This window comes from Phocoena phocoena, chromosome 14 (assembly GCF_963924675.1).
Source record: "Phocoena phocoena chromosome 14, mPhoPho1.1, whole genome shotgun sequence".
NCBI classification, from domain to species: Eukaryota; Metazoa; Chordata; class Mammalia; order Artiodactyla; family Phocoenidae; genus Phocoena; species Phocoena phocoena.
Genome location: NC_089232.1, coordinates 39,252,836 through 39,278,690, shown reverse-complemented (window position 1 = coordinate 39,278,690; position 25,855 = coordinate 39,252,836). Strand labels below are relative to the sequence as shown.

At 36.2% G+C, this 25,855-nt stretch overlaps 1 protein-coding gene across 1 annotated transcript in view; it reads right to left on the bottom strand.

Annotated features, from left to right (window-relative positions):
* The window catches only part of PUS10 (pseudouridine synthase 10), a 61,148-nt gene that overhangs the window by 22,361 nt on the left and 12,932 nt on the right, over positions 1-25,855 (bottom strand). Inside the window, exons 4-5 of the mRNA XM_065891386.1 lie at positions 4,248-4,282; positions 906-1,017 (exon numbers count right to left, since the gene is read on the bottom strand). Of these exons, the coding sequence (XP_065747458.1) occupies positions 906-1,017; positions 4,248-4,282 (147 nt within the window). The remainder of the gene's footprint in view (positions 1-905; positions 1,018-4,247; positions 4,283-25,855) is intronic.

The following is a 25,855-nucleotide window of genomic DNA, read 5'->3' as shown; positions in this document are numbered from 1 at the left end:
TTTCATCATCTCATTTCCTCTTCATACTATCGGTGAAGTGGTTTTATTCTCTATTCTGTTAGTATTCAGTTTAAAGGACAGAGCTTACTCTTACTAACAGAGGGAAACAGAGCTATATAATTCAGAACGAGGAAAATTTTTTAATTACTTAGCTTTGAAAGATGGTTTTGTGACTTTACTTGAATAGGGGTGTGTCTGATATTCAGGGAATTTCCTTCATGCAAAATGATGAAGCAATGAGGCCATACTATTAAAGTCTAATTTAAGAGGAGCTGGGAATATGTCCTCTTTCCATCTCTGGAAACCTATTGAACTCTTCCCTAAAATTCAATCCATTTCAAAGGCTGAGGCAAGGTCTGCCTTGGAATAGGGGAGATGGTAAGTGTTCTGGTTTCAAAGGCAGTCTGCTTAAAATTAAACAGAGGGACCTGAGATACCAACAAGGTGGGATAGGTTGAGCCCATGCTCACTGTAGTTGAATAGGGTCTGTCTGCATATTTGAAAACAAAATTAGCCACAGATAACCAAAATTAAACAGTCTAGAGATGACTCCACACTTGTTCCTAGTTATTTATGTTTAGCTTTGTATCAGTAAATCTATCTAATTAAACTATAAATATACTAAAGGCAAAGATTCACTTCTAACCTTTTAAGGTCAATTAGGATACACTGCACCTGTTATAAGTGTCTTGGATCACAAAGAAATCTTTAAAAAAAAAAAAAGACACAAAGAAAAACTTTAACCTCAATTTAAGACTGTTAGAAATTAACATTTTAAAATCTTAAAAAGCCTTCATTGGATTATTGAAAGAGAAGATTCTTTTGGATAACCAAAACTCTGCCATTTAATGAAATAAAACTAGTAAAACCACAGAATAAAATTAACAATGCTGATGACCCAATACCTTTCCATCAATGGGAACACCCAGTTCCTCTGAAAACAGGGGGTGAGTTATCCATTTGTAGGCTTCTTTTAGCTGAACTGTATCATTTCTTTCCAGCGACAGACTCTGCTTTCTGAATAACATAAAAATTAATTCACTGACATGAAAAGCTTCATTTTTATGAAAGTAAGAATTTATGTGATTATTAAAAAGTATATATTATTGAGTGCCTACTATGTCCCAGGCACTATTGTACACATTAGATAGAAAGCAGAGACCAAAGCAGACAAAAATTCCTCAGTTCATGGACCTATATTCTAGTAGAATCAAGAAACTGCTTTTTTTTAATGGCATATAAGACAGTTTTTGAAGCTTCAAAGACAAAAGCATACAAATGAGGTTTTTCTGAGATAGAATTGCCAGATTCCAGGATTTATACATCAGAAGATGGAAAGGTGGAATAGAGAGGATTATTTATTGCTTAGAAACTACAAACTGTGTATTACAATAATCTCAGACCAAAAATGTTTGTATCTACTCTCTTCCTGATAATGGGGGCTTACTTTTGGGAAATCAATGTAAAAGCTGTACTTCTCTTTACTGGTAAAGAAGAAGTATCAAATCCTAAAGTATCAGTGTTCTAGAATGCTCATCAATTTAACAACATATAAATATCTCAATAAATATTTTACATTCCCCCAAAATCTACTCATGAGCCAATAAATAGGTTTGGGGAAATCCCAATTATGAGTTCTAGCTTTTAGTTTGTAACCTAAAATGAGACAGAAAGGAACTGAAGAAAAAGGAAAGAAAAACATGGTATGGTAATATTTAAACAGTCCTACTCTGCAGTATCACTATTAAACAGGCCGTATCATTCAAATAATTAAAACTTCAAATCAGTCCTATAGCTATTTACAGGACTGCTTTTAACAAAAGAGGTGTTTAGGCCAACTTGTGAATCATTTCTTTCAATGTCCTATTTTCACTATTAGAAAGGACAATATAGTCAATATCCATTGTAATTTAATTCCTCAAGACCAAAAGACACTAAGAATTACAGGTAGAAAACAAAAAATAATTTAGCTAATGGCTAAACTTAATTGATCTAAATACACACACACACACACACACACACACACATAAAGACCACTGTCCCTCTAAAAAATGCAAATTAAGAAATAGTTGATCTACCCATTCTTATCCAGCTGAGAATAACTGGTTAAACAGAATGCTTTCATATGCTTTGGGATTGTGGTTTAACAATGAAATACTCTGATAAGCCCTACATCTGACAAAAAAATTAAGTTACTTCCTTACACTTAAGAACTTATTCAAACACTGAGCGTTTTAGCTTCATAAACTGTTCCTAGTTCTCTATCAGAAACATTTTAGAAATTTTCAGACTATCTTGATATTGTATCAACAGTTTAACTAATGATGTTTGCATAAAATAGCATCGCAGTTGAAAAGTAAATAATTAAGGTATGAGCACACATTTTAAAGAATAAAAAGGTGAAACAGAAAACACAAGAACAGAAAACCCTTCAAAAATTGTTTAGACTCTAGAGAGTACAAAGGATTGTAGCCAAAGCCAATCCTAAAAATGGATTAAAACATGACTCATTATATATTTAAGAAAACTGATACTTTAAGTCCCTCATGTCTCTGAAAAACATTTAAAGCACGTTAATCCAGTTTAAAAACTTCAACAGGAATTTTTTCCTTCCAGATTAAAGAGCTATAAGAAAGCGTTAAGAGACGTTTTGGAAACAACCTCACATTTAAGGCAAAAATATAATACTTAAAACTCCATATTTTCAATCCTGCAAGTTGAATGTGGCTAATAGCTTTTCTAATATAATTTAGGGTGAATGTTTTCACAAAGGTCCTTAGCTTATGGCTGATGGTCCTTTAGGGGAATCAGTAGTCATTAAGGTAAATTCAGTACCAATTTAATACTTAGTAACTGCATTTCCCTCTTTCCTCTGCTAGATAACTAATGATGAGGATATTAATTAGGATCACTTTTGCTATAGATACAACAGGATAACCATTCTAAAGCAAACATGAACCAAAATATCCAATACATTTTTCCCTAAATTCCTTGAATCAATTCTTTAACGGCAATTCCTCCACAACCTTTCGATATTAGAATGAACTAGGGACACTGAGAGAAAAGACTACTATTCTATATTTTTTTCTGTTCTAGTATCCCTATATTGATCAGGATCTTTTGGAAGAACTAAGCTTAGTTTAAAATCCTTCAATAAGAAATAACAACAGCAAGCAAGGTAGATGCAAATTGGAAACATTTAAAAAATAGCATGCTCTGACTTGACTATGCTAACAAATTTCTAACAAACACAGGATCAAATTTTATTACGCCAGAATCACAAGCACTTGAGACTAATTTAACATAACCTAACAGAACCCCCAAACCTTTAATAAACATGTGGTTATTACCCTTTTAAAAATGCAGATGTGAAATACAACACACACAAAAAAGCCAAATCAACTAATTTTCTACAAAACACCAAGTATGAGATTCTGATACAGAAATTTATACTTCTTTCTGTGGTTTTCTTTCCAGAGTACACAGGAAACTCCAGTAGTCACATGGTCCTTTTCATACTGGTATAAATTTTTTAATTTCAAAATCCAGAAAGCTCTGGGAAATTAAAGATTTTTTTCCTTAACTCAGTTGGCAACCAAACTCTGACTTGAACATGTGAGGCTATTTATTCAGACTTTGTTTATCAAATTTATTGTGACTATTCATATATTTCACTGCAGAAATATTAATGTTTGATTATATAGTACTATCCCAGACCCTGGAGGAGACGGGTATATTATATATGGTATTTATACTGCATTACATTTCCAAAGTCTAAAAAATTCTAAATTTCAAAACACATTTGGCACCAAGGGCTTCAGATAAAGGATTGTGGACCTATGTTTTCTATGTCTTATCTATGTATAAACTCATTGTTGTTCTGCCTTAACTAGGACTTTACTATGTATCTTTTATAGCATAATTAGTTTTATAATTTAGTTTCTAAGACCAGTATAAAATGTGTTCCTTTAAAATAAGTTGCCAAACTACATGCATTTACATTCATGATAAATCTACCAAAAAAAAAATGAGTCTGCTTTAATAGACTACTAATATGCTGTGCAAATAAACCAATTAAACAAGGTTAACACCTTAAATATATACAATAAAAATTTCCTCTTTGTGCCGATTTCTCTAGCAGCTAGTGAACTCCGTCTAAAAAAAGAGATAGTAGTAGTAAAAGTACTTTAAGAATCAGGTAGCTTATATTTAAAGGGTAGTAAAAATTCCCTACCTAAATTACTTACCCCATTTCCTGTTTTACCAGCAACCATGCAGCATGCTGTAGGCAATTTAGTCACACCCAGAAAGAAAAGGGAAAAAATGTTCATTGAAATTTGGTTCCAATATCATTAGTAAACTGCTTAAGTAACTGCCTAATCAAACTCTCCTTTTCAGGAGAGGAGTTAGTGTTCAGAAATGCAGCAATGACCTCAATCTCATTTAAAATCAGAAGTGAGGTAAGATGCCACTTTGTAGTGCTGGCTTGCTGTGGCCTACGAATTCAACGGTGGTATCCCCCTCCTCCCCACAGATTTCTATTTCTCATTAATGAGTTACAAGTGTTTTTTAATATGGGTAGCTTATATATATATTTTTTAAATATCTTACTATTTCATAGGGGAAAGCTCAAAGTGATTGAGGAGTACATACTATGTCTCCAAAGGACTCAGTTATGTTTTTTTAATAGAGCTAACATTTTTAACTCTAATTAATGATATCCACATATAAGTGTTTAGGAGTAAAATGTGCTAATGTCTATAACTCACTTTGAAATACAACAAAAACTAAGATGGGTGGCTGGATAAATTGATAGGTATATAATAAAGCAAATAAAGAAAAATAGCAACAAGTATAGAATCTAATGGGTATATGGGTGTTCACTGTACAATTCTTTCAACTTTAATATAGTTTTGAAAATTCTCATAATTAAATGCTAGGGAGAATGTTCTGGGAAGGATTAATAAAAAACTGAAAAAGTTGCTAAAATGAAAACAATAACATTCACAATCATGGTCGTTATGAGGATTAAGTGAAATTCATATAAAATGCTTTGCATGGTAAGTGTGTGACAGTAAGATTTCTCAGTTTGCCATTAGACTCCCACAGCTTTCACCTTAAAGAAAGGTAATACATGGCCTGCCTCGTATATACAGCATTCTGTGAACATGACAGAAGCATACGTGTGTAAGTCAATAAAATGCCATAAGTAGTCTCTGCTTCTACACGTCACAAAAATGGCCAGTCACATCCACTTCAAGACCTGGAGAAAGAGAGGGACAGAGAGAGCAAGACACAGAGAGAGAGACAGGGAGACAAAGACAAAGAGAAAGAGAGACAGAGAGAGAGACAGCTTTTGTTGTTCATATGTAGAACCCTGTCCTTTTAAACTTCAAGTGGCTGGTGGGGCACCAGAGACTGCTAAAGACTTAGGATCATTTGGAAACATTATGTGCATTACTTTGTTCAGACATGAGCCAAGCAGAATAAATTAATCACTAGCTAGGTAAGAACTAGAACTGTTCCCAATGTCTAAATGTCTCATCAGTACCTTCCGATCTGTTAGTTTGTTTACTTTGCTAGCTCAAACTAATACCATTTATAGCACTGCAAGACCCCTTCCTTCTTGCCTTCCATTTACTCAAGCTCTCTCTGAAAGTACACGGGCATGGTGTAATACACAAATTATGAGTTGTCAGAAGACCTGGCTTTAGGCTTTACCAGATTTCTGGCACTCTGTTTCCTAATGTATAAAATAAGAGAGTTAGACTAAGATGATTGTAATTTAAAATTTTCTGGATGGCTAAAGGTCATCATTAATGGACATTACTTAGTATACTGTTTTGTAACAGGGGCTATTAAGACTTATAGGACTTTGAGATCATAGAAAAAAATAAATAAATAATAAAAAAATAAATAAATCGACTAAAGTTGAAACCTCGTATTCAATGTTACCCCACCTTCCTTCAGCCTCCATACTTTATTTAACAGATCAATAAATACTTGTTTCTTCATCTGTAAAGGGATATTAATACTCCCCTTGCAGAGATATTATAAGGATTTAATGAAATTATATATGTAAAGAACCAAGTAAGATTCCTGGCATGTACTTAATAAATGGTAACTATTACTCTCATTTTTGAATTAAAACCTCATCTGTATTTCACAAGTAATAAAATTATTATCCCTTTAAAGACTTAAAAGGCTTGATCCCTTTCCCTCACGTCCCAAACTGCTCTGCTATAAGCAGTTCTGGAACCTCCCTCATCAATGAAACCCTCATGGGTATCTGAGCTATAGAGAACTATCTGTCCTTTTTTTAAGGGAACTCAGACTCTTCTGTCCTTTTATATTGACCTTTTTCTCTCCTCTTTTGAGGCAAACTCTGTTCCCTATGGTCACTTCCAGATGATGCCATCAAGTCTGTAATCCACCTGCCATCCTCTGATTATAAAGTAGGGTAGAACTGGAGGTTGCCAAGGGAAACCAGATTACCATGTGTAACATGTAAAATTAAATCAAATGTCTTCAGTACCTGAGATTTGTTAAAGGGTTTTTCCTTCCTAATCCTTTGCAGGCTCCCTGCTTAAGCATGCCAGCAGGTTGGACTGAACTAATCACACAGCAGGGGCTGGAAACCTGAATCCCAAAGTAGTCAGTGTTGCTCAATTATTCAATTTTTATCACGTGCTAATAATGCCTTGACCTGCTTCTGATGAGGAAAAAGAAGTACATTTCCCCCTTTCAGTCACCAAGATAATTTTAATAAATGTTCTTTTCCTTAGTGGAAAAAATTCATTCTCTAGAGTAAGCAATTTAATTCTTCCTCCGCAACAGAACCAAATGGCATTATAGTTATCAAGTTTAATCAAATCTGATACCAAAGGCAGCATGTCACCTCCTGAAAATTCAGAAACCACAGAATTTAATCCTGGGCTCAGCTTTGTTAAATGGGGCAGTTGAATAACGTGCTTGCTAAAAGTGCTTGTGCACTCTGGCCATACACAGACATACAGACACACACACACATAAGCATATACCTGTATACACACATCATGGAAACTCTATGCCTGGGAATTTTTTTTTTCCTTTTTTTTTTTTTGGCTGCGTTGGGTCTTTGTTGCTGTGTGCAGGCTTTCTCTAGTTGTGGTGAGCAGGGGCTACTCTATGTTGCAGTGCATGGGCTCCTTGTTGCGGTGGCTTCTCTTGTTGCGGAGCATAGGCTCTAGGCGTGTGGGCTTCAGTAACTGCAGCAAGCAGGTTCGGTAGTTGTGGCCCACGGGCCCTAGAGCATGTGGGCTTCACCAGTTGTGGTGCATGGGCTCAGTAGTTGTGACTCCTGGGCTCTAGAGTGCAGGCTCAGTAGTTGCAGCGCAGGGGCTTAGTTGCTCCACAGCATGTGGGATCTTCCTGGACCAGGGATCAAACCTGTGACCCCTGCATTGGCAGGCGTATTCTTAACCACTGCGCCACCAGGGAAGTCCAGGGAATGGCTTTTAAGCTTAGAGTTCTGAGCTGGGGGTGCATCCAGCACCAAACTATGAGAGTGGGTTACAGTAAGGCCAGGGATTGAGGCTGATTCAAGCAGAGGTGGAAGGAAGGAAGAACAGAGAGAGAAGGGGAGGAATTAAAAATGGCATGTTGTCACATATGGATCAATGGAACAGAATAGAGAGCCCAGAAATAAACCCACACACCTATCATCAATTAATCTTCAACAAAGGAGACAAGAATATAAAACAGGAAAAAGACAGTCTCTTCAGCAAGTGGTACTGGGAAAGTTGGACAGCTGCATGTAAATAAATGAAGTTAGAACACACCCTCACACCATGCACAAAAATAAACTCAAAATGGCTTAAAGACTTAAACATAAGACATGACACCACAGAACTCCTAGAAGAAAGCATAGGCAAAACATTCTCTAATCGTACCAATATTTTCTTAGGTCAGTCTCCCAAGGCAATAGAAACAAAAACAAAAATAAACAAATGGGACCTAATCAAACTTACAAGCTTTTGCACAGCAAAGGAAACCATAAAAAGAATGAAAAGACCACCTACAGAATGGGAGAAATTATTTGCAAATGATGCAACCTACAAGGGCTTAACCTCCCAAATATACAAACAGCTCATACAACTCAACAACAAAAAAGCAAACAACCCAATTGAAAAATGGGCAGAAGTCCTTAATAGACATTTCTCCAAAGAAGTCATATGGATGGCCAATAGGCACATGAAAAGATGCTCAACATCACTAATTATTAGAGAAATGCAAATCAAAACTACAATGAGGTACTACCTCACACCGGTCAGAATGGCCATCATTAAAAAGTCTACAAATAACAAATGCTGTAGAGGGTGTGGAGAAAAGGGAACCCTCCTACAATGTTGGTGGGAATGTAAGCTGTACTGCTGGAGAACAGTATGGAGGTTCTTCAGAAAACTAAAATTAGAATTACCATATGATTCAGCAACCCCCTCCTGGGCACATACCCAGAAAAAACTATAATTCAAAAAGGTACATACACCCCTATGCTCATTAACAGCACTGTTCACAATACCCAAAACATGGAAACAACCTAAATGTCCATTGACAGATGAATGGCTAAAGAAGCTGTGGTACATATATACAATGGAATACTACTCAGTTGTAAAAAAAGAATGAAATAATGTCATTTGCAGCAACATGGATGCAAGTATTATCACACTAAGTGAAGTCAGAAAGAGAAAGACAAATGCCACATGATATCACTTACATGTGGAAACTAAAATATGGCACAAATGAACCTATCTACAGAACAGAAACAGACTCACTGACATAGAGATCAGACTTGTGGTTGCCGAGAGGGATGGACTGGGAGTCTGCGGTTGGTAGATGCAAACTATTACATTTAGAATGGATAAGCAGCAAGGTCCTACTGTATAGCACAGGCAGCTATATCCAATCTCCTGGGATAAACCATCATGGAAAAGCATACAGAAAATCACGTCTATGTGTATAAAACTGAGTCACTGTGGTGCACAGCAGAGATTGGCACAGCACTGTGAATCAACTACACTTCAATAAAAAGAAAAAAAGGCATGTTGGGGAACTACAATTCAGTAAAGTTGGAGCTTGGGGTATGTATGTGTGTACATAAATGTGAGTAGGGGTTCAGAGACTAGAGATGAAACTGGAAAGGTCAGCAGATTTTGAGTGCCAAGCTAGGGCATGAATCCAAAGATTGAAACCATAACATGAAGTGCCACATTATGTGTATACAAATTCCCATGGCAGCACATTTGATCTTCTATAATTGATCAAGTCACAATATAACCATCATCTTCACACTATCATTTTTCTTATGCGGTAGCTTAAGAGAAAAATAAAGTATTTCTTGTACAAAAATATTTCTTTATTACACATGGGAAAATACAGTGTGAAACAGGCATATGTTCAGAAAAATGTCAGAATGACCGTAAAAAAGACAATCCACTTCTTTCATATTTGTTGCCTATCTGGCCCTTACAGACACCTGAATCTGTAATTCTTGGCAGAGGGAAACAAACACTAGACTCTAAATATTGTGTGAGCACTTTGCAAGGTGGCTTACCTCTCTGAGTCTTGGTTTCTCAACTATAAGATAAAGGGGCTCAACACTTCATTATTTGGGGGGTACCTCCTATGTGGTGATATCTTTACTGAGAAAACAGACCTGAAAGACTAGTTTCTGCCCATAAGGGAACTCGTGAACTAGGAGAGAATAAAGGTAAGTAAAATGATAATAAAACCATAATAATGATTAATAATATTAATACAAATAAAAATACAGAATGGTAGGGGCTGTGACAAGGACATATTCTGAGTGGACACTTAGGGCATCTTCAGCTCAGCCTTGGCATTAGAGTTATCAAGAAGTGACACCTAATCTGAGCTCTGAAAAATCAGGGATTGAGAATTAACTGGGTGAAGAGTGGGGAAAGTACATTCCAAACAGAGGAAACTGTTGTGCAAAGGTCACGGAGCATGAGGAAGGTTCTGGGAACTAAAGGTTAGTGGTCCCTAAAGAGCTGAGGATGTGTGGCTGCGAAGTGCGAAGGAGGAAGCAGGACTAAGGTCATAGAACTAGTGTACCCATGCTAAGAGGTTTAGATTTTACACTTAAGGCAATATGGTGCCACAGAAGGATTTTAAGCAGTGGAGTAGCATGGTCACATTTGTCATCAGGAATGCTCACTCTGGTTGCAGTGGGAACTAGAGGAAGAAGATGGGAACTAAGGGAAATGAAGACGTTTCGTAAACAAAAGCAGTAATTCAAGTAAGAAATAACACATATGGCAGTGGCGGTAGGAATGGAGAGGAGGGGGCAGCTGTAAGAGACAATAAAGACACAGACCAGCAGGACTTGGTGATCGACAGTGGTGTTGGGGTTTCTAAATTACCACTAATGCCCTTGAAACTCTGAAGTCTTTTGAATCCTACACATCTCTTGGACTCATTTATAATTACAAGGGTAAAGCAAATATAGACGTGCACCAACAGGGAAATGACAATAGTTGTGTGGGCAGCTATAAGTACTACGCCCTGCTCTTTCTTCTTCTCCCAACACACACACACACACACACACACACACTCTCTCTCTCTCTCACTCTCTCTCTCTCTCTCTCTCTCTCTCTCTCTCTCTCATGTATTTTTCTTGCATACAAATAGCCAGTTGGGAACTAGGCTCAATAATGATGTTAGTAACAACAGAAACTCTTATTCCCTCTTCCTACCCAGCAAAACTGCCTGAGCTTTCCTCCTCCTCCTCCCCACCCTGCAGTCTGCAACACTTTGAACATCTGCCTGCTCTTCACCTTGGGTCAGGTTTGGTGTCAGGAATGGTGGCAGAAAGAGAGGTAGGGAGAATATCCTCCTAGAACCCCTCTAGACTCTTCCACTTAGCTATCCCCATGTCTCCTCACCACCGTCACCTCCCTGCCACTCTTTTTTTCCCCAGAATCTCGGATGTCAGACCTGTGATGTAAAACTAACACACTGAGTCTGGATGTCTCTTTTGATAAATAAATGTTCTGTTAGCCGTAATTAAAAAGCCACCCCAATCCTCTACATTTTCTTTCTCCACAGGGTTGAGAAAAACGAAAATGAAGCCAGACATTTTCTAATTTTCTGTTCTTTTTATATAGCATGTTAAAAAGTATAGAACTGTTATTTACTGCGGAACGTAATTTTCTCTCTCTTTCTCTAAGGATATTATCTCAACCTCAAAGGTTTTGTGTTTTTCAGCAAAAAAAAAAAAAAAAGTATGAGGGTCCCTGGGGAGCAGAGGAGAAGGAAAAACCTCCTTCCTCCCATTCCCCCTTTCTTCCTCTTACTCTGATCATTGGATAGATATAAATTGCCACTGCTGCTGCTGCTGGGAACCTGGGTAAGACATGCTGGATATGGTCCAGAGTGACTATAGTCAATGCCAAATAACATTGTGTCCATGTGTGGTAGGCATATATTAGTAGACAAAACAGACACAAATCCCTGTCCTTACAAAATTTATAGTCAAACAGAAAACAAGCAAAATAAGTAAACAAATCACATGCTGTTTTATGTGATAAATGCAATGAGAAATGATAAATAGAGTGGAGAAAAGTAACAGACAGGAAAGAGGAATGGAAGAAGAGCAATTTGCAATTTTAAACAGGGTAGTAAGGGAAAGCCTCACTGAGAAGGAAAAATGATATGAAGGAGGTGAGGGAATAAGCGATACATATATCTGAGGGAGAAATATTTTAGGCAGAGAGAATAGCAATGCAAAGGCCCTGAGGCAGAAGTGTGCCTGTTGTGTCCAATGTGGCTGGAACAGTCAGGAAAGAGAACAAGTATCAAGTGATGAAGTCAAAGAACTAAGGTGCAGTGGTAGGGCAGGGCCAGTATAGGACCTTGTAGGCAATTAAAGGACTTTGATTTTACTCTGAGGGAGATGGGAAGACATAGGAGGGTAAGCAAAGGAAGGACATGAATTGATTTACTTTTTAAAGTGGTAGGGGACAAGCATGGAAGCAGGGACAGCTTTTAGGAGGCTACTGAAAAAATCCAAGCAATTGCTCAACCTGCCTCTGGATAAAGGAAATGATTTTGACAGGTACAGCAAGGAGAAGGATTAGGGTCTTTTCCAGTCTTGGATCTCAATGCCTTCAAACTAACCCTTGTTCAACAGTCCTCAGCCCTTTTGCTGAAAGAATAAGTTGAGGCTTTAACAGCTAAAACCCTGTCCTAGGTCTTGGCTTGTAACCCTATGCCTCACTGTGCTGGATTATTCCCTTCCAAGAAGGAGCTCCCAGTGCACAGGTAGCAGGCAGGAGGTACCAGGCCCAGGCATCTCATCTGTGCCCTGCAGTACATCTCCACAGGCACTGGCCTTCAGAGCCAGAGGCTTCTAGATAGTCATCATGGATAAGAAGATCAAATAGTCCATCTTGATGGGACTGGGGAGGAGGGTACACTGAGGACAGACAGCTGGCATGCATAGACTACAGGCCCCAGAAAAGTACTGACCATGGGATTCATAGTGGCCAGGATCCTGTATATAGCAGACTCAGTCTAGGGAGTTTTCTGGATTCCTACCCTGGACACAATATGGGTTTCAAGAAATCCAATGTAGGGCTTCCCTGGTGGCGCAGTGGTTGAGACTCCGCGCCTGCCGATGCAGGGGACACGGGTTCGTGCGCCGGTCCGGGGGGATCCCGCATGCCGCGGAGTGGCTAGGCCCGTGAGCCATGGCTGCTGGGCCTGTGCGTCCGGAGCCTGTGCTCCACAACGGGAGGGGCCGCAGCAGTGAGAGGCCCGCGTACCACAAAAAAAGAAATCCAACGTAACCATCAGAGCATAGGGCTGGCCTATGACAGCAACTTCCCTGGGAGAGCCTCCCACTCTTTCTGCTACAGATCAGGAACTCCATGCCTTTCATCCAGGCCGACCATCAGAAGTCTGCCAGTTCACATACCTAAGTCACTTCTGTAAACTTGGCCTGTGGACAAAATCAGCCACAAAGAAGATCCAAAATACCACGTGGGCCAGTTCTTCTATCTACATTGGGGTTCTGCTCACAAGCACACATGAAGAGACACACAATAAATATGTAAAAAACAAAGATGCAGCAAATACGTATGTGTACGTACAGATGCAGATATATATATGTATGTATATATATGTGTGTGTATGTGTGTGTGTCTGCGTATATATACATATATATATATAAACATACCCATAAGGCAGAAGGCAGAATATTCTATTCAAAGAAGATTTTAAGAAACATAGCTGATAAGTACATGTATTTTCAAAAAAATTAAATTATTAAATCTAGATCAGTGGTTCTCAAACAGTTTGGTTTCACGACTTTTTACAGTATTAAACATTTTTGAGAACCCAATATAGCTTTTGTTTATGTTGGTTATATCTATCAATATTTATAATATTAGTAATTAAAACTAAAAAATTTAAAAATATTAATTCATCTAAAATTGATAACAAAGTAATAAATCTACTACATGCTAACATAAATAACATTTTTAAAATATTATATTTTTCAAACAAAATAATTTAGAAGAATGGGAATGCAGTACATTTTTGCAATTTCCTCAGTATATATCTTAAAAAAAGATAGCTGTTTTTTCATATCTGCTTCTACATTCAATTTGCTGCAATAGTAGATATCATGTAGCCTCTGGAAAACTCCACTTGAGAGGATGAGAATGAAAAAGGCAAATAATTATATATATTATGAAAATACTTTTGGTCTTATGAATCTCTTGCAAGGACGCCTAGTAGTTCCTACACAACACTCTGAGAACTACTGATGTGACTGAAATGAACAATTTTGAAGAAACATACAAATAATTAAAATTTGACTCAAGATGAATGAACAAACACATATAGACCAATAACCTTCAACAGAATAAATGGAAAAAGTAATAAAGATCTCCCCTTAGTACTCCCTAAAATGTTTTCTTAAGTGTAGTCTATCAGAACTTCAAGAAACAGAAACAGATTACTCCTTTGTTGCTAAAATTTTCCAAAGACAAAAGATAGAAAGCCTAAATTTGCACAAGCCTCTTAGATAGCCTCATCCACCAGAGGGCAGACAGCAGAAGCAAGAAGAACTACAATCCTGCAGCCTGTGGAACAAAATCCACATTCACAGAAAGGTAGACAAGATGAAAAGGCAGAGGGCTATGTACCAGACGAAGGAACAAGATAAAACCCCAGAAAAACAACTAAATGAAGTGGAGATAGGCAACCTTCCAGAAAAAGAATTTAGAATAATGATAGTGAAGATGATCCAGGACCTTGCAAACAGAATGGAGGCAAAGATTGAGAAGATGCAAGAAATGTTTAACAAAGACCTAGAAGAATTAAAGAACAAACAAACAGAGATAAACAATACAATAACTGAAATGAAAACTATACTAGAAGGAATCAATAGCAGAATAACTGAGGCAGAAGAATGGATAAGTGACCTGAAAGACAGAATGGTGGAATTCACTGCTGCGGAACAGAATAAAAAAAAAAAAAGAATGAAAAGAAATGAAGACAGCTTAAGAGACCTCTGGGACAACATTAAATGCAACAACATTCACATTATAGGGGTCCCAGAAGGAGAAGAGAGAGAGAAAGGACCCAAGAAAATATTTGAAGAGATTATAGTCGAAAACTTCCCTAACATGGGAAAGGAAATAGCTACCCAAGTCCAGGAAGCAGAGAGAGTCCCATACAGGATAAACCCAAGGAGAAACACGCCAAGACACATAGTAATCAAATTGGCAAAAATTAAAGACAAAGAAAAATTATTGAAAGCAGCAAGGGAAAAATGAAAATAACATAAAAGGAAACTCCCGTAAGGTTAACAGCTGATTTCTCAGCAGAAACTCTACAAGCCAGAAGGGAGTGCCATGATATACTTAAAGTTATGAAAGGGAAGAACCTAAAACCAAGATTACTCTACCCAGCAAGGATCTCATTCAGATTTGATGGAGAAATCAAAAGCTTTACAGACAAGCAAAAGCTAAGAGAATTCAGCACCACAAAACCAGCTACACAACAAATGCTAAAGGAACTTCTCTAAGTGGGAAACACAAGAGAAGAAAAGGACCTACAAAAACAAAACCAAAACAATTAAGAAAATGGTCATAGAACATACATATCGATAATTACCTTAAACATGAATGGATTGAATGCGCCAACCAAAAGACACAGGCTTGCGGAATGGATACAAAAATAAGACCCATCTATATGCTGTCTACAAGAGACCCACTTCAGACCTAGGAACACATACAGACTGAAAGTGAGGGGATGGAAAAAGATATTCCATGAAAATGGAAATCAAAAGAAAGCTGGAGTAGCAACACTCATATCAGATAAAATAGACTTTAAAATAAATAATGTTACAAGAGACAAGGAAGGACACTACATAATGATCAAGGAATCAGTCCAATAAGAAGATATAACAATTAATATACATACACCCAACGTAGCAGCAGCTCAGTACATAAGGCAACTGCTAACAGCTCTAAAAGAGGAAATAGACAGTAACACAATAATAGTGGGGGACTTTAACACCTCACTTATACCAATGGACAGATCATCCACAATTAATGGAAATAAGGAAACAGAAGCTTTAAACGACACAATAGACCAGATATATTTAATTGATATTTAGAGGATATTCCATCTAAAAACAGCAGATTACACTTTCTTCTCTAGTGCACATGGAACATTCTCCAGGATAGATCACATCTTGGGTCACAAATCAAGCCTCAGTAAATTTAAGAAAATTAAAATCATATCAAGCATCTTTTCTAACCACAACACTATGAGATTAGAAATGAATTACAGGGAAAATAACCGAAAAAAACAAAACACATGGAGGCTAACCAATACGTTACTAAATAACCAAGAGATCACTGAAGAAATCAAAGAGGAAATCAAAAAATACCTAGGGACAAATGACAGTGAAAACACGATGATCCAAAACCTATGGGATGCAGCAAAAGCAGTTCTAACAGGGAAGTTTATAGCTATACAAGGCTACCTCAAGAAACAAGAACAATCTCAAATAAACAATCTAAACTTACACCTAAAGGAACTAGAGAAAAAAGAACAAACAAATCCAAAGTTAGCAGAAGGAAAGAAATCATAAAGATCAGAGCAGAAATAAATGAAATAGAAACAAAGAAAACAATAGCAAAGATCAATAAAACTAAAACCTGGTTCTTTGAGAAGATACACAAAATTGATAAACCTTTAGCCAGACTCATCAAGAAAAAGAGGGAGAGGACTCAAATCAATAAAATTAGAAATGAAAAAAGGAGAAGCTACAACAGACACTGCAGAAATACAAAGCATCCTAAGAGACTACTACAAGCAACTCTATGCCAATAAAATGGACAACCTGGAAGAAATGGACAAATACTTCGAAAGGTATAACCTTCCAAGACTGAATCAGGAAGAAATAGAAAATACGAACAGACCAATCACAAGTAATGAAATTGAAACTGTGATTAAAAATCTTCCAACAAACAAAAGTCCAGGACCAGATGGCTTCACAGGTGAATTCTATCAAACATTTTGAGCAGAGCTAACACCCATCCTTCTCACACTCTTCCAAAAAATTGCAGAGGAAGGAACATTCCCAAACTCATTCTATGAGGCCACCATCACCCTGATACCAAAACCAGATAAAGATACTACAAAAAAAGAAAATTATACACCAATAACACTGATGAATATAGATGCAAAAATCCTCAACAAAATACTAGCAAACAGAATCCAACAACACATTAAAAGGATCATACACCATGATCAAGTGGGATTTATCCCAGGAATGCAAGGATTCTTCAATATATGCAAATCAATCAATGTGATACACCATATTAACAAACTGAAGAAGAAAAACCATATGATTATCTCAATAGATGCAGAAAAAGCTTTTGACAAAATTCAACACCCATTTATGATAAAAACTCTCCAGAAAGTGGGCATACAGGGAACCTACCTCAACATAATAAAGGCCATATATGACAAATCCACAGCAAACATCATTCTCAATAGTGAAAAACTGAAAGCATTTCCTCTAGGACCAGGAACAAGACAAGGATGTCCACTCTCACTACTAGTATTCAACATAGTTTTGGAAGTCCTAGCCAGAGCAATCAAAGAAGAAAAAGAAAGAAAAGGAATACAAATTGGGAAAGAAGTAAAACTGTCACTGTTTACAGATGACATGATACTATACATAGAGAATCCTAAAGATGCCACCAGAAAACTACTAGAGATAATCAATGAATCTGGTAAAGTTGCAGGATACAAAATTAATGCACAGAAATCTCTGGCATTCCTATACACTAATGATGAAAAATCTGAAAGAGAAATTAAGGAAACACTCCCATTTACCATTGCAACAAAAAGAATAAAATACCTAGGAATAAACCTACCTAGGGAGACAAAAGACCTGTATGCAGAAAATTATAAGACACTGATGAAAGAAATTAAAGATGATACCAACAGATGGACAGATATACCATGTTACTGGATTAAAAGAATCAATATTGTGAAAATGACTATACTACCCAAAGCAACCTACAGATTCAATGCAATCCCTACCAAATTACCAATGGCATTTTTTACAGAACTAGAACAAAAAATCTTAAAATTTGTATGGAGACACAAAAGACCCAGAATAGCCAAAGCAGTATTGAGGGAAAAAAACGGAGCTGGGGTAATCAGACTCCCTGACTTGAGACTATACTACAAAGCTACAGTAATCATGAGAATACGGTACTGGCACAAAAACAGAAATATAGATCAATGGAACAAGATAGAAAGCCCAGAGATAAACCCACGCACCTATGGTCAACTAATCTATGACAAAGGAGGCACAGATATACAATGGAGAAAAGACAGTCTCTTCAATAAGTGGTGCTGAGAAAACTGGACAGCTACATGTAAAAGAATGAAATTAGTAACACTCCCTAACACCATACACAAAAACAAACTCAAAATGGAGTTTAATGTAAATGTAAGACCGGATACTATAAAACTCTTAGAGGAAGACATAGGAAGAACACTCTTTGACATAAATCACAGCGAGATCTCTTTTGATCCATCTCCTAGAGTAATGGAAATAAAAACAAAAAAAACCAGTGGGACCTAATGAAACTTCAAAGCTTTTGCACAGCAAAGGAAACCATAAACAAGACGAAAAGACAACCCTCAGAATGGGAGAAAATATTTGCAAACGAATCAACAGACAAAGGATTAATTTCCAAAATATATAAACAGCTCATGTAGCTCAATATTGAAAAAACAAACAACTCAACCAAAAAATGGGCAGAAGACCTAAATAGACATTTCTCCAAAGAAGACATACAGATGGCCAAGAAGCACATGATAGCTCTCAACATCACCTATTATTAGAGAAATGCAAATCAAAACTACAATGAGGTATCATCTCACACCAGTTAGAATGGGCATCATCAGAAAATCTACAAACAACAAATGCTGGAGAGGGTGTGGAGAAAAGGGAACCCTCTTGCACTGTTGGTGGGAATGTAAACTGATACAGCCACTACGGAGAACAGTACGCAGGTTCCTTAAAAAACTAAAAATAGAATTACCATATGACCCAGCAATCCCACTACTGGGCATATATCCAGAGAAAACCATAATTCAAAAAGACACATGCACCCTAATGTTCATTGCAGCACTATTGACAATAGCCAGGTCATGGAAGCAACCTAAATGCCCATCGACAGACGAATGGATAAAGAAGATGTGGTACATATATACAATGGAATATTACTCAGCCATAAAAAGGAACGAAATTGGGTCATTTGTTGAGACGTGGATGGATCTAGAAACTGTCATACAGAGTGAAGTCAGTCAGGAAGAGAAAAACAAATATCGTATATTAACGCATGTATGTGGAACCTAGAAAAATGGTACAGATGAACCGGTTTGCAGGGCAGAAGTTGAGACACAGATGTAGAGAACAAACATATGGACACCAAGGGGGGAAAGCCGCGGGGGTGGGGTGGGGATGGTGGTGTGATGAATTGGGCGATTGGGATTGACATGTATACACTGATGTATATAAAATTGATGACTAATAAGAACCTGCTGTATAAAAAATAAATAAAATTAAATTTTAAAAGTTTTAAAAAATGATAGAAAGCCTGATAATTAAATCTACATAGCTTACATAATCTAATATTCAAACCATAATCCAATATGTAATCTAATTGCATAATTTAAAACCCAATCCAAAGGTAGCATAAAAATGTTAGATAATAGGCTATTCTTATTTATATATATACATACATATTTATGTATATATGTAAAAATCCTATATAAAATATTACTAAGTCAAATTTTTATGTAAATAAAATGACTGAAAAATGTTATCTCAGGAAAACAACAAAAGTTCAACATAAGAAAACCAATTCATTTACTTGACTATAATAATAGCTAAAAAGAGAAAAATACGTCACAAAATATCTGTTCCTGATTCAAAAAACTTCCTATACTTGGAATGGAAGCAAACTTCCTTAAATAGATAAAGAGTATGTATTAGAAAAGAGTTAACAACGTAATTAATATTTAAACTCTAGAAACATTCCTATTATTGAGGGTCAAGACAAGGGTCACTAGTATTACCATTAGGTAACATGCTTTGGAGGTCCTAGTCAAGTCTATAAGATAAATACACACACATACATACACACATATACAATAAATATACACATAAATAGTAGGAAAAGAGAGTAGAAAAATGATCATTATTTGCAAATAAGGTAATAGCATATTTAGATAACCAACTGAATTAGAATTAATTCAGAATTAATTAATAATAGAATTATTATTAGAGGAATATCACTAGAATTAATAATAGAGGCTAGAAAGTTGGGCAGTTACAAGATAAATATCAAGACACACAAACATACACACATTACTTTCCTAGTAACCAAATAGAAAATGTTATTAAAAAAAAAAACCTACTCAGATTACAATTAAAATAAAAAATGAAAACATGTTAAAAAAACCCACATACGAATAAATTTATGAAATGTGAGATGAAAACTGTAAAATAATTGTAAGCCCAAACAAAGAATTGAAAAAATGTAGAGAAATTTGTTCCTAGTTGAAAAGTTCCACAAAAATTAGAAATTTAAGTTTTTTGAATGACCATAAACAAAGATAAATGACAAATGACAGGCTGAAAGAAATAAAATAGACAAAGGATCAATAACCATATGTCCAAAGAGCTCTTAAAAATCAATTTTAAAGAGCTAAATAACCAAATAAAAAGGAACCCCAATGGTTAATAAACATGCAAAAGAGATGTGAAACCTCACTTGAAAATCAAACAAGTGTAAATTAAACAAGATAATTTTTGCGTGGTTTAGAATACGAAAGAGTACGATATACCCAGTTTGGGCAAGGGTACAAGGTTGTAATACACTGTTGTAAACTGGTAACATCTTTTAGGAGGGCAATTTGGAAATACTTATCAAAATTTTAATCAATTCAAAGAGAAGAGTTGCCCATTTTAAATGTAAACCTCATTCCCCATAAATACAATAGCTATCTTTAGAAGTGCTGTGATGACAGAATGAATGTTTTGTAAACTATAAAATGTACACACAACACCCTCCCCCACCCCATATAACATGATCTTATTTTTAGAGAAAAATCTTTCTCCAAGTTAATGAATTTTATTATAATTTGAGAAATAGCTTATGTGTAAAGGTATTAATATTGGAGGCTTTCTAAATTTATTAAAACAATGTCCTGAAAACTTCAAACAAAATCTTTCCAAATAAATGACAAACTCCTCTGATCTGGTAAGGTTTAGTGTGCCTACCACTTTTTCTTTCCAGGAACTTGCCTAAGTAGTGTCAGAGGTGGGATGGGAAGGAGGTCAAAAAGCATCCTGGAAAAAGCATGGGAGTCTGAAATAGAAAGAACTGGGTTCAAGTTCTCTTCCTACTTAGCAGCAAGTAATTTGGGGCAATTAAATGCCCTTTTGGTGTTTGTTTCCTCGTCTGTAAAACAGGGAGAATGCTGTTTCTTGCATAATTGGAAGTTTAAATGAGATATTATACCAAAATGTTAATTGTTTTTTTATAATGCAGGTCTCCTAACTCTGTTTAGTAATGCACATTAAACAAAAAAGGGGATTTCCTCAAGCCTTGCCCCTTCCAAACTTTCAGTTCTAGTTTTAGTCTAAAAGTTTAAGGAAGGTGATTTGTTGTGAATTTGAGAATGGAACATCATCTGCACTGGGCCAGTTTCTAGCCATGAATGCTAGTTAACGGGTGTGCAGAACATAAAGGCAAATGATCAAGGCAGATCAAACCATATACCCAACAACAAAATGCAGTATGACGCTGGGGAAAGGAGAAAGGCAGGGGCCCTTGGACCTTAAATTTTGTCCAGTTTGAATCCTGCCAATATCTTTATTAGGACACCTTGATATAGTATTTGGAAGGAAGGGAGGGAGCAAGGGAAGGCAGGAAGGTAAGGGAGAGGGAAAGGGGGAGAAAGAGATGGAGACAGTGAGAGAAAAAGAAGGAAGAAGGAACCACAGATTCCTACGAATAATTTGGTGAAGACTATCTAATGGCAAGATCTAATGACAAAGCTTTGGTGGCTGGGATATTTCAAGTGCATTTCTAGAAAATGGCAGTGTGATGAGTTATTCATATACTATCACTGATTTGTACAATATGATATAAAAATAGAAGCTAAAATAACTAAACAAATAAAAAAGGCCTAAGTTCATGAGATGTCAAAAATGATTAGTAAATATACTCATGAGTCTAATTGGTAATGAATTTTTTCTACCCTTTTCTTCCACCTACCACTCCTCCATTATATAACCTTAAAATATGCAAACATTGTAAAGGTCATTATTGGGTATGAACGCTACTATTAACTGCCAAAAAAGAATATAAAATTTCTTCAAGAATATTTTTTCTTCATATTTTTCCATATAATTAATTTGTAAAATAAAAACTAAATTGACAGATTTCCATTAGGGTTGTTATAACATAAAAAAGTATTTCTAACCTCACAGATGAAAGAAACTAGACAGTATACTTTGATTTTGGTAATTTGTTTAATGTAGTAAATAAAAATAATGTAACTATAATAAATATTAAAATGAGACAAATGCAAAAATTGTATTTTAAAAGTAAGCAAATGTATTTGGACTTCTGGGTAAAGAGAGAATATCAAATTCAGGTATGTACTTTTGCTAATCCTCTAAAACAACAAGTAACGAGATTTGTTAAAAGAGCATAAAATCCACCAGGATGGGGACAGTGGGAGTGTAGTTAGAAATCTGGAAGTTGGAAAGCAGATAGAGGAATGGTAAAGGACAGAGACACACACAAAAAGCTGAAACCTAAACTGGCAGCACGCATAACTGATACGCCACAATCAACAAAAGTCTGAGGAGTAAACACACCACCATGGAATTCTGGAAGTGGGGATAGAAGGAGCAAAATAAGGAAGTTTGACTGAAGATCTGTTTGAAAAAAGAGGCAGCTCTTCAAATCCCCCACATCACTTCATTTAGCCAGGTGAATGACCTGCCCTAACTCCTCTAAAAGACTATTTATTTTTTTTGGAGAAGGTAAAATGAGGGTCTTTTCAGTGGGGGTCATGAGTCACATGAAGGGAAATGACACCAGATGTCAACTTGGATCTAGAGAAAATGAGGAGCACTAGAAATGGTAAATTTGTGGTAAATATAATAGGTAGGCATATTGTTTTCATCTCATCTTTAAAAGATATGTATTTCAGGGCAAAAATTATAACACAGTATTGTAGGTTTAAAACGTATACAGACATAACAGATATACAACAATTGCACTAAGAACAGTAAAATAGAAATATAATGTTGTAAGATTATAATATTCTTGATTGAGTTAAGATAAAGATGGTTATTATAGCCCCTAGAGCAAAGCTTGGCAACATTTTTCTGTTAAAGACCAGATAGTACATATCTTAGGCTGCTGGACATATGCATCTAGCACACCTAATCAACTCTGCTATTGTAGCACAAAAGAAGAAAAACCCAAAATAAACTATCTAAGCTCCCAACTTTAGGAATACAGAAAAAGAACAATTAAAGCCATAATAAGTAGAAGGAAGAAAATAATAAAGAACAGAAATCAATGAAATATAAAATAAACATATACAGAATTAATCAATGAAACCAAATACTGGTTCTTTGAAAAGATCAATAATATCAGTAAATCTCTAGCTGCACAGATCACAGGAAAAAAAGAGAAGACACACATTACCATTGTCATGGAATAAAACATTAAACCATAAGAAGGGGGAACATTATGAAAAACTTTATGAAAATAAATCTGACAACTTAGATGAAACAAATTCCTCAAAAGATACAAATTACCAAATCTGACAGAAGAAGTAATAGGAAACTTGAATAACCCACTATCAACTGAAGAATCTGAATTTGTAATAAAAAAAAACATGGTCAAATATCCTAAGGAATCTACAACAAAACTATTAGAACTATTTTTAAAAGTTTAGCAAGATTGCAGGTTACAAGTCTGCAAAAACCAACTATATTTCTACAGATCAGCAATGAAAAATTGGAAAATGCAATAAAACTCCAATTCCACTTACAAGAGCACCTAAAACAATGAAATTCTTAGGGACAAATTATTTTAAATATGTGTGAAATCTGTACACTGAAAACTGTAAACCATTATTGAAAGAAATTAAAGATCAAAATAAATGAAAGTAGGAATGTAGACTAGTACAACCACTTTGAAAATAGTTTGGCATTATCTGATAAACTCAAAGAAATGTATTCCTTATGACTCAGCAATTCCACTCATAGGCATATACCATAAACTCCTGCATATGTGCACTAGGATAAGCTTCAAGAATGTTGATGGTTTCACTGCTGAAAGTAGCTAAAAACTAGAAATGTCCTCAATATCCGTTAATAGTAGTATGAATAAACTGCAGTATATTCATGCAACTGAATACCGTACAGCAATGACAACCTACAGCTCCACATAGCAATATGAATGAATCTCTTAAAAATAACATCAAATGATAGAAGCCATACACAAAAGATTTATCATGTTATGATTCCATTTTATATAAAGTTCAAAATCAGGCCCATTTCAACTCTAGCTTTCGGAGTAAAGACAATGGTTATCTGTGAGAAGGAAGGGGTTAAATGCTGATGAATATAATAACATAAATTGCTAAAAAGAAAATGAAAATATTTCTATTCCAGGATAGATTTCAACTTCAAGGACTCACATCATGTAATCTCTGTGTTTCCTATGAGGCAATTACTTAAAATGTGAGAAACATGAAAGACAAAACAAACTGGAAAAAGACTACCTAAGATGTCCAACAAGCTATCCAATAGATGTACTATATCAAAAGCTCAGAAAAAAAGTCTCTATGCTAATTGAATATTGTTTATCTGAACACTCACTCTGATTCATTACACTATACCTGTAGTGAGTATGATTAAAAGCCCTTCAAAAGACACATGTGGGGCATCTTAATCTTATTTACAAAATAACTCAGGTTGCATCATGAATAAAAATGTATCCAAAAGAAGTGCCCTGAATACATGTCTGCATTTAAAAAAATCTTTTGGAATACCAATTTAGCATTCGTTCCTGGTTACTGATTTATTCAATAGGGCTTGAGTGTACATGCCCACTTTCTTCATAAGGAGAGATTCTACCAGGTAATGCTTTCAGAAATACGATCCAAAGTCTCACTAAAATCATTCTCTCAGTTTCTAATATGAATTTATAGTGATAATACCAAATGAACAAATATTATCAATACACATAACACCCCAGCTTCACAAAAAATTTAAATCCTAGATGTGAACTGAATTCTAAATAGAAACTATTTTATATTATGATTCTTTTAATGAGTTAAGTTTTTTTTAATTTATTTTTATTTTATTTATTTTTTTTTGGCTGTGTTGGGTCTTCGTTGCTGCACACGGGCTTTTCTCTAGCTGCAGTGAGTGGGGGCTACTCTTCGTTATGGTGCACAGGCTTCTCATTGTGGTGGCTTCTTTTGTTGCAGAGCACGGGCTCTAGGCACACAGGCTTCAGTAGTTGTGGCTCACGGGCTCTAGAGCGCAGGCTCAGTAGTTGTGGTGCGTGGGCTTAGTTGCTCCACAGCATGTGGGATCTTACCGGACCAGGGATCAAACCTGTGTCTCCTACATTGGCAGGCAGATTCTTATCCACTGTGTCATCAGGGAAGCCCTGATTTTTTAAATTGAGATAAAATTGGTATATAACATTATATAAGTTTCAGGTGTACAACATTATAATTTGACATCTGTATATACTACAAAATGATCAGCACCAATAGTCTAGTTACCATCCTTCACCATACAATTGACCCCCCTCACCCATTTCATCCATCTTGCAACCCCCTTTCCCTCTGATAACAACCAATCTGTTCTCTGTATCTGTGAGTTTGGAGGGGGTTTTTAAAAATATTTATTTATTATTTTTAGCTGTGTAGGGTCTTTTTGTTGCAGCATGCAGGATCTTTCATTGTGGCACACAGGACCTTTCGTTGTGGTGTGCCGGCTTCTCTCTAGTTGCGACGCATGGGCTTCAGAGCACGTGGGCTCAGTAGTTGCGGCACGTGGGTTCTCTAGTTGTGGTGTGCAGGCTTAGTTCCCCCGCAGTATGTGGGATCTTAGTTCCCTGACCAGGGATCGAACCCATGTCCCCTGCATTTGAAGGCAGATTCTCAACAGCTGGACCACCAGGGAAGTCCCCTGTGAGTT